This window comes from Lissotriton helveticus, chromosome 10 (assembly GCF_964261635.1).
Source record: "Lissotriton helveticus chromosome 10, aLisHel1.1, whole genome shotgun sequence".
NCBI classification, from domain to species: domain Eukaryota; kingdom Metazoa; phylum Chordata; class Amphibia; order Caudata; family Salamandridae; genus Lissotriton; species Lissotriton helveticus.
In genome coordinates, this window is record NC_136071.1 from 197,917,472 (window position 1) to 197,930,580 (window position 13,109).

General features: G+C 45.2%; 1 protein-coding gene across 2 annotated transcripts in view; it reads right to left on the reverse strand.

The window, feature by feature from the left end:
- Window positions 1-13,109, reverse strand: part of VPS35L (VPS35 endosomal protein sorting factor like) — a 479,692-nt gene that overhangs the window by 336,789 nt on the left and 129,794 nt on the right. For both annotated transcript variants that reach the window (XM_078665104.1, XM_078665105.1), the window contains exons 8-9: window positions 1,669-1,753; window positions 1,201-1,257 (exon numbers count right to left, since the gene is read on the reverse strand). In XM_078665104.1, the coding sequence (XP_078521230.1) occupies window positions 1,201-1,257; window positions 1,669-1,753 (142 nt within the window). The remainder of the gene's footprint in view (window positions 1-1,200; window positions 1,258-1,668; window positions 1,754-13,109) is intronic.

Consider the following 13,109-nt stretch of genomic DNA (forward strand, 5'->3'; position numbering starts at 1 on the left):
AAAAGCCACGTGGCACGGCCAATACAGTAATGTTTAAGATTTCTTATTGCAATTTTTTTTTAAATGTTTAAAAGGTTTTCAATGTTATTCTTTACTAAAATCGTAACTTGACAACAATCTGACGTTACAAAATTACGAATATATTTTAATTGCTTTCATGATAAGGACACTATTCCCGGTTTTCAGGACTAAACAATTAAAACGTTTTTTTCTTTTTATATACACTTTTAATCATTTTATATTGATACATTACTTGTAGTATGACATTGTTATGGTTTTAATTAACTTAAACAATAAAAGATTGAATTGAATACTTGTTTAACCAACACATTGTACCATTAACTGATTGGTGCAATTCTGGTGGATCCGAATTAGCCCTTCTTAGGTTGATAAATGAGCCACCACTAAGTTGGGTAATTCGGTTATCTAGAGCAGGCAGAATAGTACATTAGGAGACAAAGCAGAATACGAAAGGACGACGTTAAGAACAAGTTATTTAAAATGAGGAAAAGATATAAGACCTTGCGCATTCGTTTAGAGTTGGAGGTTCATCCATGACTCTGGGTCCAGTAAGAGACAGCTCTCCATAACTAGTAACAGACCTTCAGGGCTACTGCCACCACATATATTCACACTTCAACCTCGGCAGCAATATTTTCCTGCATAATTATGGATTTACTGCACTTTCCACATAATCCAACATCTGCTCATAATATGCAGATGCGCTTCTGGCATTAATAAATTAAAGGTTGCTACGATAAAAGAGCATCACATATATTGCTATGCCGTAGCAGTCCTTCAGGAGTTGAACCGGTAATAATGAAGTGAAACATGCTCTGATAGTTTTAAGATCCGGTAAAATACTTTAATAGAGTAATATTAGTCCTACAAACGGTGCAACATTATGCCGCATAATTTTATCAACCCTGCCGCATAATTCACTGTCAATTATATAGGACATTTCCATGTACTGTCTGCAGCACACCTCCTGATCTGAAAATATATACTAGAAATACAGACATTCAGGCGTGGGTATTACCTTAAGAAAATGAGCACTCCTTTTGGTAAGTGATGTAAATTCATATTTTTGATGGAACAAGAAGCACTTTCTCTGACTGAAGTTGAAGAAGAGATCTCTTCACACAGTGATACTAAAGTGTACAACTACACAATGATGCTGGAGGACACAGTGTCTGTTACCTGCTAATGTGCTGCGCTCCGCACACATAGATGAAATGCGCTCATACACAAGCTTCCCTGAAAATAAAAATTAAATTAAAAATCAGATTGTTGTCACCTAAACAAATATCTGTAAATACAAAATAAAACACAAGCCAGGTTTATTCTTATAGATACATTCAGAAATGTTTACGTTTAGATGAGCTAACGCCATATAATCTGTAGAAACACTGCTACTAAACCCATTTAAAAGCGTCTATGACTGCCACTACATCTAAAACTAAGTCCACTACATTAACACAGATGTTTTTTAAGTATTAACACTCTAGATTTCAGAACAAACACTTTATGGGGTACTCCTATCGAATGAAAAACACCCCACATATACATTCGGAATTTGTTTGGACATTACCGACTCTTTACATCCATACTGATTTTCAAGGTTATTAATGCTAACCAATGAATTACTACTTATAAATGTAAACTTACCAAATGTGTCAAGTATATCAGTGATCAGGACAAACTTGCTCGGATAAAACTGGATCACTGCAGTATCTGATAAAAGCTTTGAGCACTGCCAAAAGAAATGTAAAAACAAAAATGCAAACTTGTGAGTTTTTTAAAGTAAAACAAATGTGACAGTCTAAGTACTGAGAGAATGAGCTCCAGCTCTCTAAGTGGAAAACTGCTGGACAATCTTTATGCAGCAAACAAGTCAAACAGTACAAAAACACACTACTATATGTCAGCATATATATCAAATACATCGACCAGCACAGCCGCCTTGACAAGCTGAGCTAGGGAGGTGTGACAATGGACACTGCTAGATGAGCAAAACCAGGAGGCTTTAAGGAATAAAGTCCCTTGATCTTGAACAAAATTGGTAACATGGGAGTGGGTAATGCCACCCCAGTGCCTCTATCAAAATATATATTTTTACAGTGTTTGGGGTGGATATTTCAATAATATTTTTTCATTAATTTGATCCTATTTTAAAGGCAGAATATATAAGATACAGCAACAGTACAAACATACAAGACTATACATAATAACCAACTTCGTTACTCTTAAAAAATATTGTATAACATTATTATGTATGTATGTATTTATTTTTATAAAGCGCACATTTCACCATTAGGTCTCACAGCGCTGGTAGAGGACATGGGAGATGCGAGAGAGAGGAGTTGTTATGCTGTTTCCTTAAATAGTAGTGTTTTGAGTTCTCTCCGAAAGATTTTGTGATTCTGATTGGATCTTAAAGCCGTAGGCAGGGAGTTCCATGCCAAGGGGCCCACCTTCGAGAAACTCCTGTCTCCATTTCTGACAGTACGGACTCTTGGTATCTTTAGGAGATATTTGTTTGAAGATCGTAATGTTCTTTCCGGGCAGTATTCCTGAAGTTTGTTTTTTAAATATTTCGGGCCTTGTCCATTTAATGATTTATGCACTAGGCAACAGATCTTGAACCTTATGCGCTTTCTGACTGGAAGCCAGTGCAGTTTCTTCAGGCAAGGGGCAGAAGGGGTGCGTGGGGGTAGGTCGAGAGTCAGTCTGGCTGCTGTATTTTGGAGCGTCTGCAATTTACTTAGTGTGCTCTCGTTTGCATCAGCAAGGAGTGCGTTGCCATAGTCAAGGCGGCTAGTAATTAAGCCTTGAATCAATGGTTTACGATAGAGCAAGGGCAGCCATTTGAATATTTTCCTTAGGTTCCTCATGAGACCTATGCAGGTATGTACTAATTTGTTCGTATGGGGAACCATGGACAGCTTGTCATCAAAGATGAAGCCCAGGTTCCGAACAGTGTCTTTTGGGGATGGGCAGGATCCAAGTTCCGGAGGCCACCACTCTTGGGACCAGATGGATTTGGCCGCACCGAAAAGCATTATTTCGGATTTGCCTGCATTGAGCATTAGGAAATTATTGGTCATCCAACTCTTTATTTCTAACATACAATTCCTGAATCTCACTTTAGTCTCTGCTGGATCAGAGCCAAGGGTTATAAGAATTTGGGTATCGTCGGCGTACGACAATGTGTCGAAGCCGAAGTCCCTAATTATTTTGGCCAGTGGTGATATGTAGACGTTGAATAAGGTAGGGCTTAAAATTGAGCCCTGGGGCACTCCCTTGTCGTTATCAATAGCTTCTGAAGAGAAAGGTCCTGATTTGACCCTAGAGCTACGGCCTGTGAGATAGCTTTGGATCCAGCCTAGGGCTTGGCCTTCGACACCCATCCCAGCCAGTCGTTTTAATAGGACTCTGTGGGATATGGTGTCGAAGGCCGCCGAAAGGTCTAGCAGGATGAGAATGGCCGACTGTTTGGAGTCCAGTGCCAACCGGATATTGTCAACCACCTCTATCAATGTAGTCTCAGTGCTATGGGAGGCTCTGAATCCTGACTGTGAGGAATCTAATAGCGAGTGTCTTTCAAGGAATTTTACCAGTTTTGCATTGATGATAGATTCCATTGATTTACCAAAGAGTGGTAGTAAAGATATGGGGCGATAGTTCGTCGGTTGCTTGGGGTCTGCGTTATTTTTCTTAAGGATTGGCCTCACAATGGCTTCTTTCCAGGGGGTAGGGAACAGGGCACGAGTTAGGGATATATTAAATATAGAGGTCAATGTGGGAGCCAGGGCAGGTGCTAGTTTAGCTAAAATCGGGGCGGACGCTGGGTCTTTGGGGGAACCTGATTTGGCCTTTTTTAGTATATTGGCTACCTCGTCCTCAATAATTGTTCCAAAGTCAGCTAAATTTTGCTGTATGGGGTTTATGGTGGGGGGGATCAGCATGACATGTCTCACTTGTTGTGCCTGTTTCTGTGGGAAATGATTCATGAATTGTATCAATTTTGTCTTTGAAATAGGTAGCTAGTTCATCGGCCCAGTCCTGGGATTCCTGAATGACTTTTTGGCAGGCCATAGGGTTTGAGAAGTCTTTTACAATTGCATAAAGTTCCTTCTGTGAATTACCAGCTGCTTTAATTTTTTCCCCAAGGTAGGTTTTCTTAGCATTGGCAATTTTGTTCATATATTCTTTGTGGGCCATTTTAAAGTGTGATTTATCATCAATGTTTTTTGATTTGCGCCATTTTCGTTCAGCTTTCCTGGTGTGTTGTTTAACAGTTTTCAATTCATCAGTGAACCAGGGCGATTTCCGTTTCGGGCAGTATATTAGGCGTTTGGGAGCTATAGAATCCAGAGTCTTACCGATTGCGGAATCAAAGTCTAGGACCAATCTATCTAGCTCTATGTCCTCAGTTACTCTCGGGGGGGGGGGCAAAAGTTTTAGCAAACATTTCTAAGTTAATCTTTTTCCATGGGCGGCTCAGATTTTTTTCTTTAGAGTGAACCTGTAGGGACTGGTTTGTTTTAATGGTGAATTTGATTATTCCATGGTCTGACCATAAAACAGGAATTAGTTCATTAATATGCGTATCCTGGAAGTTGGTACATACAATATCCAACGTATGACCCGCTTTATGAGTAGGGTCAGTTTCAAGTAGGCTTAGGTCTAGGGACTCAATGCTATTCATTAGTTCAATGGTGTAGGGGTCTTCATTTATTTCCATGTGATGGTTCAAATCGCCTAACAGTAGAACAATTTTACAGGCTAGTATATGGGGTGCCAGGATGTCGACTAATTGGGCGGCAAAATTGGCTTTAGTCTCTGGGGGTCGGTAAATCAGAGCTCCTTTCCAAGACTCATTCCCAGTGAGGACAAGGGAAAAGATTAAAAACTCTCCCCAAGTCTCGAGATGAGTAGAAATGATGTTAATTTCAATCTCCATTTTGTATATTATTGCGGTCCCTCCCCCTCGTTTCCCAATTCTGTCTAGTCTGACTATTTTATAATTAGAGGGTAGGGCTACTGCAATGAATAAGAAAATAAGTTATAAGTAATACTATTATGAATAAGAAAATAAGTTACCTGTAACTGTATTCTCCAGTATTGGAATCTTTCATAGATTCACATGCTTGAATCATTCCTAGTCGTCGAGATGGGAGTCCCCAGTACCATAAAATAGTAATGCAACCGATCATAGTCTGTTAAAAAAAGAGACCAAACTTATACTTCAGCCAATTAGGCTGCCCTACCCTCTAGAACACTCCTGAGAGAATTCCATTCCCCCGATTTTCCATAGCACCAGTGCCAGACCGCCGGTTAAAGGAGGGAAGGTTGAGCCTCTCAGGGGAATAGGATGTGAATCTATAAAAGATTCCAATAATGGAGAACTACAGTTACAGGTAAGTAACTTATTTTCTTACTACAGTATTGGAACTTTCAAAGATTCACATGCTTGAATCAGAGTGGAAAGCAGAGGTGAGGCACATTGAACTGTGAGTTGTCAGGAATACAATTGTGTAGGGATATCTCTTTGCCATAGAATAAATTAAGACATTGCTATGAACATATCTTATATTTTATCCAACATATGAAAACATTTCAGTATTCTGTAAAGTCCGAAAACACATTATATTACAGGAAATGTGCAGAACTAGTAAGAGGTTGGTGGGAACCAAGCGGTAGCTCACCTTTACCGGAAAAGATGTCTTAGAACCACTTGTCCTACTGCTACATCCCCTTGATAAGTGGAATCAAGGCAGTAGTTTTGCATAAAGGTATGCGTATTCTTTCAGGTATCTGCTCTGCAAATATCCTGGAGGGCAAAGCCGTAAATAGTGCCAAGGAGGTTAAAATAGTTCTTGTAGAGCGAGCATGCACAGAGGTTTGTAACAATTTTCCTGCTGCATGGTGACAGAAATGAATTGCAGCAGATCTACATCTAGTAAAGCGGTTTGGAACGGAGTTGCCCCTTCCGTGGTGTGCTGAAGCAACAAACAATTGGCTAGAGTTATGAAAGTTCTGGGCCCTGTTGGACAAGTTACTTACCTTCGATAACGCCTTATCTGGTAGAACATGATCTAGCTGCAGATTCCTTACCTTTGAACTTCCAGGCGTCAGGCTGGATCTGGAAGATTTTTCACAGTAGTACCCCTGCATGATGGTAGGTGGCGTTGGTCGACTCTGTGTGATGTCGTCGATGTCGTATTAGTCGTCGTGGTGACGTCCACGTCGTCAATATAACCACCGTTCCGGCACGCAGACGTCAGTACTTATCACGACTTTTCATGCGCCAGGACACCGGCTGGTAACAGTGCGCTTTATAAATGTTATAAATAAATAAATAAATAAAATGCCAGAAGAGCAAAGCCATGAAGTGACTGACCATGGTGTGTTAAAAATTAACTATGGCCCTGAAGGGGAATATCCCTGACACTTAAAACCAGTTCTGCGGTGCAGGGAGGATGGGTGAGTCGGTAAAGAATATGCGGCTAGATCATGACTCTACGAGATAAGACCTTGGCGAAGGTAAGTATCTTGTCCATCTGATAGAGACATCTAGCCACTGATTCCTTACCTTTGCACAGAAACACAAGCAATACCACCCCCGGAGAAGGGAATGTGGAATTGCTTAGACCAGAAAATCCAGCAAAACAGAGACCAAACAGGCTTTTTCTGCGAACCTGGGAATCCAGACAGTAGTGTCTGGCGAACATGTGCAGCGATGCCCACGTGGCAGCTTGGCAGATATGAGTTTTGGAACACCATGTTGAAGAGCCCGTTGTGGCCGCTTTTGCCCTGGTGGAATGTTTCCTAAGCCCTTCAGAGAGATCCTTCTTCGCTAAGGTGTAACAAATATTTATACAGAGGATAACCCATCAGAATATAGTCCTCTTCTGGACAGCACGTCCTCTCTTTGCACCAACGTACCCTATAAAGAGTTGTTCATCCACCTGGGACTGTTTGGTTCGATCAAGACAGAACGATAACGCTCTTTTTTTGGTCCAGACGGTGGAGACGTTACTCCTCCTTGGAAGGATGCAGAGGTGCATAGAAGGTGGGCAGGATAACCACCTTTCCCAGATTGAAGGGTGTTAACACCTTAGGAAGGAAAGATGCCCTAGTCCGGAGTACTACCTTATCGGAAAAGGTCGTCAGGTAAGAAGGCTTTGAGGATAGAGCCTGCAGTTCATGGATTCTCTTGGCAAAGGTTATTGCCACCAAACAACCTGTCTTGATGGTGAGCAACCGCAGAGGACAGTTATGCAGCGGCTCAAATGGTACACATCAAAAAGGTGAGCACCAAATTAAGGTCCAATGATGAAAGGTGAAGGAGTAAACAAATGGGTTAGCCCCTTCAAAAATCTCTGCACTATAAGAGATTTGAATAAGGATGGCTTATCAGGTAGCCGAAAAAAAGAAGACTGGGGTCAAAAGGTAGCCCAGAGCAGAGCCCTGCTGAGCCAAAGCAAGTATGAAGAGAAAGACCTCACATCAGGGTGCATATAAAGGGTCAATTGACCGGCTGTACAATATTTACAAAACTTGTTCCATCGGCAGCCGTATGCTGACTTCGTAGAGGGCGGCCTGGCTGCCAAGATAACCTCACAGACTTCGGGAGGAATGTCAAAAGCGGTTGCCTGTCGCCACTCAATCTCCACGCAAGGAGGCGGAGAGTGGACAGGTTCGGGTGGAAGACTATCCCCTGCTAAAGAGGCAGCCTGACCGGAGGATCGATGCTCATCTCTATAACCTTAGGTACCAAACTCTCCGTGCCTAGTTCGGAGCCACAAGAATAACCTGTGCCTCATCGCTCCAGATCCTCTTGAGCACTCTGAGCAGAAGTGGTATGGGCAGAAAGGTGTATAGGAGGCTTGAGCTCCACTCGCCACAAAAAGAGTTGCGGAGAGAGTGCCGCCTTGGAAACGTCAACCCGCAGAACAGCTGACATTGCGCGCTCTCTTCGGAGGTGAACAAATCTAACCAAAGCTCTCCCCACCACTGAAAGAGACCTTGTACCAGCTCCGGAAGGAGACGCCATTCGTGATCCACAAGGCTCCTTCGGCTGACCTCGTCCGCCTTGGCCTTCAGAGAACGGACCAGGTGTTGATCCACCAGGGAAATGCCCTGATGTTCCAGCCAAGTCAGAGACGCATGGCCTTTTGACAAAGGGTCCACAACCCAACACTGCCTTGTTTGTTGCAGTACCACATGGCGATAGTGTTGTCTGTGAACACTTGAACAAGCCTTCCCTTTATTGAGGGTAAAAAGGTTTTTATTGCCAGCCGGATCGCCCAAAGCTCCAGCAGGTTGATTTGGAGCTTGGCTTCTGCAGAAGACCAGAGCCTTTGATCGCCACCTCTCCCAGATGGCAACCCCAGCACAGAAGAGACGCGTCTGTCACTACTGTGATATCTGGGTGGGGGAAAGAGAGGGGTCTGCTGTTCAACCATTTGCCATTTTCAAACAGACAAGGGGGACCCGAAATAATAGTCGAGGACCTCAGGTAACAATTCTATTTCAAGGAACAAAGGTCCTAAGCAAATAATCATGTACACAAAATAATTAGAATATAACCAACGATGGGTTACTCTAGCCATCCAGTGTCCAGCCGGACAATGGAGTTTTATTTTTACAATGGAGAGAATAAAGTCAGAAATACTTTGAACAGCATAAATAGTGAGGCACAAGCCTGTACCTTTAAAGAACCAGGAAGTGTGGGGGCATGGGGGAACAATACAGAAAATCAAACCAAAACAGAAATACAGGCAAAGACTTTGAGCTTTGGCCACCTGCATTCAGTTTTAAATAACAGCAAGTTTTGACCAAGAATAGATACCACAACAGTTAGGCACAATGGAGATTTGTGGTTCTATTTAGAAATGTCGACGTTTCAATCCCTTGCTCATGGTAAACTGGGATCATCATCAGGACTAGAAAATAACATTTGCCTGGTTCAGAACATGTTTGTGCCAGTTGGCAGAAGTATCAAAAAATTTGAGTTTGTGACTTCGAAATAGCCGGAATAGGATCGCCACTGCACTGTAAGTAGCCATAACAACATGAATGGTTGCCCTGGAGGTAATGGAGGGAGAGGGCGGCCGCCGCTTTCCTCAGTACGCTCCTGTATCCAAGATTGGGGATTGATTGAGGGCCGTACCGGATTAGGTATAGGGCTTGCTCCTTAGGATTGCATGATGGCTGGAATCAGGAGACAGCAGCGATGTGCCGTGGGGTTCCTGGCGTGATCGCAGTTCTGAACCAGGCAAATGTTATTTTCTAGTTGTTGGACCTAGATTACCCAAGCCTACATATGGTAGCTTGGCACAGTAGTGGTCTACAGCTAACTCAAGGCGTTGGCTAAGTACTTACAAGTCTCACCCACAGTAACACAGTGATGAACCACTAAAATAAAGACACAACACCTCTGTTTGGAAAAATACCGTTACCTTTTATAAAAATAATATGTCTCTTTGGATTCAAGTTATACACGATACAACATTAGTTTCTTTCAGGAGAAAACATTCCACTTTTACTTTAAGAAATTACTTTTCACTCCTCAGCTGTGGAAGAAGGGCAATAAACCACATTCTTTTGTCAATGGTACAGTAAAGCATAAGGGTAACTCTTTGGTTGGTTAAGAGAATCTCATTAGCTTCACACTCTGTAAGGTTACCTCACATTATTATACAATGACACATTACTCCACCAATAAATCTACTGAAAAGAAGATGCAGACTGTTAGTGCAATACGTTTTTACAGGTTCATTAATAGGTACTTTACCCCACAGCACTTAAGCACTGCCCAACTCAACAGCAAGACCTGAATGTAGATTTTCACTGTATGACCCACCAGTTATGTGCTAGAAGGGAAGACACAATAATATTAGTAAGGTTCCTCTCCCTCTGATTGACAGGCACACCTAGCTGGTAGAGAATCTACTTCTTCACTTATCACTAATCTGTAGGGGATTTTACCCAGGAACCCTGTGGTTACCTGCACCATTTCCACCTTTCTTTTCAGAGTCAGATAACGGATAAGTTTTATTCTATGTTATTCAGTTCACTAACTCGTTTTCCTCGAGTCAGGTTCCCCTTGACAAGTCAGTCACTCGCGTGGGTCGTAGCCCCACTGTTCTGCTTCATTCACCTGGCTCTGCCGCCTCCCGTTCCCACGCTACCCGGCTTACTTGTGAGGTTGGGGGCGTGTCGCGGGTGTTTCCTCTACACGCGCTGGAGCCCGGTAACAGACGGGCTGAAGGGGGAAGGCAGGGAAGGCTTTCCCGGCCCAGGGCTCCCTACCGAGTCATCCGTTGTGGCGCTTCTGCCTCCTCTGAGGGGATCGACCTCCTGGAGCTCCGACGCGGCGCTCCTCAGCTGGCGCGATGACTTTCCTTCCGCTGGCACTACTCGGCGGAGCATGCGCGGAAGCGCTCGTTCCTCTTCCGCCTCGGCGCACCTGCTCCCAGGAAGGACGCTGTTCTCCACAGGGACGCTGCTCGGTCTCTTCTGGGCCTGCTCGATCCTAGGCCCCTCCTGCCTCGCAAAAGCGTTCAGTCGCTGGTCATGCGCGGAAGCGCCTACCTCTTCGTGTGACGCGGCCGGTGCCCCCGGGGTCCCGACGCCGATCGGAGCAGCGCCACTGCTTCTCCTCAGGCACTTCTCACTCCGGCTTCACAGGAAGGATGTGCACACACGGCGTCCTCGCTCTTCAGGGTGCTAAGGTGCCACAGACGCCCACCTTCACTACAGCTACTCCACGACACCGGTGAGCACAGCGCTGGGTATTGACAAGCAGGAATACCCCCAATTAAGGGTGTTCTGAGTGGTTTTACTGGGGCTCTGAGATAAAAGGATCTTCTTCCTCCAGTAACTCGATTTCCTTGTCAGTAGTTGTTGTCTTGATAGAGGGATCGGTCAAAGGCTGAAGGGGGAACAATCCTCTGAAGTAACTGTCAGCCTCAGTGACAAACTAGCTGCTCTCAGTGTGTCCACCTCCTCTCACCACTGCCTCACTCCTCTACTCTGGGGTCAGCACAAAATGGCTGCTGGTCACTGGCCTTATATAGGGTGGCCTGAGACCTGCAGAAGTCTCTAGTCAATTCTAGAAAGTTCCCTAATGTTATCCTATGGACCTGTCCTCCAGTAGTGTCCGTTATGGCAGTTGGTGGACACCATCTTAGGTTTCTGGAGATCCCTAGATTTTCAAGGGGGCTGACTAGGCCTCACAGGTTATGAGGGACAAATGGCGTCATCGCCAAGGAACACCTAGCCCCCTGACAGCATTAAAAAATTCCTGATGAACATATGTAAAAATAAAAATAGAAACTCTGGGAGGCTAAGGGGGACAAAAATAAATAATAATGGTTAGAGTCTCTCCAGAAGCAGACAGGTCTAACACGCGTCCCCCCCAGCTGAAAGTGGGGAGAACTACCCAACCCCTTGGGAGTCCTCATCACTAAGGCGGAAATACCTGGATAGACCGTCTGCATTGGCATAGTCTGCCCCAGGTCGGTGTTCCATCCTAAAGTCCATTCCCTGTAGGGAGATGGACCACCTTAGCAACTTGGGATTCTCCCCCCCTTCATTTGCATCAGCCAACGAAGGGGGCGATGGTCAGTCTGAACTAGGAAGTGCGAACCAAACAGGTATGGTCGCAGCTTCTTCAGAGCCCAGACCACCGCAAAGGCTTCTCTCTCAATTGTACTCCACCTCCTTTCCCTGGGGAGTAGCCTTCTGGACAGGAAGACCACGGGTTGATCCAAGCCCTCATCATTTAGCTGCGATAACACTGCCCCAATGCCATGTTCTGACGCATCTGTTTGGACAATGAATTCTCTAGCAAAATTAGGGGCCTTGAGAATGGGAGCGGAACACAATGCTTGTTTCAAGGTCATGAAGGCTCGCTGGCAAGCCTCTGTCCAGACTACCCGTCGGGGTTGCTTCTTGGAAGTAAGTTCAGTGAGGGGGGCCACGATAGTGCCATACCCCTTCACGAAGCGACGGTAGTATCCAGTGAGGCCCAGGAAGGCTCGGACCTCTGTTTGAGTCTTGGGGGGCTCCCAGGCGATGATAGCCTCAATCTTTGCCTGGAGGGGCTGCACCGTCCCTCTGCCCACCAAGTGACCTAGGTACACCACCGACCCCTGTCCGATCTGACACTTGCTGGCCTTGATGGTCAAGCCAGCCTGTTGCAGGGCATGAAGAACAGCTTGCAGGTGCTGCAAATGGTCCTCCCAGCTGCTACTGAAGACAGCAATGTCGTCCAGGTATGCAGCAGAAAAAGCTTCCATTCCCGAAAGGACCCTGTTCACCAGCCGCTGAAAAGTGGCAGGGGCATTCTTGAGCCCAAAGGGCATCACACGAAATTGGTAGTGTCCCTCAGGTGTAGAGAAGGCTGACCTTTCCTTCGCCTCCTCGGTAAGGGAAATCTGCCAGTACCCTGAAGTTAGGTCAAAGGTACTTAAGTATTGAGCAGCTCCCAGCCGGTCAATAAGCTCATCCGCCCGTATGTATGCTGAAAGGAAGTTAGTCCCCCTGTCGGAAATGACCTCCTTGGGGAAACCCACACTGGTGAAGATCCCCATCAGGGCCCTTGCCACTGCAGGTGCAGTGATGGTCCTCAGAGGTATTGCCTCTGGGTACCGGGTGGCATGATCCACCAAAACCAGTATGAACCGGTGTCCAGCTGAAGTTGGTGGATCCAATGGCCCTACAATGTCGATGCCCACCCTCTCAAAGGGGGTACTAACGACAGGTAGTGGTTCCAGGGGAGCTTTTAGCTTCACCCCAGTTTTCCCACTGGCTTGGCAAGACACACACGTCCGACAATATGTATCCGACGCCACTTTCATTCGAGGCCAGTAGAAATGGGGGACAAGCCGGGCAAAGGTCTTGTCCTGTCCTAGGTGTCCTGCCAATGGTATCTCATGAGCCAGTTCCAGTAGAAAGGCTCTAAAGCATTGAGGGACCACCAAGGCTCTGGCTGAACCGTGGCCAGGTGCCTTGGGCTCACTGTAGAGGAGTCCATCCTCCCAGTAAATCTGGTAGCTCCCTTCACTGTTTCCCGCTGCCTGGGCGTTGGCCTG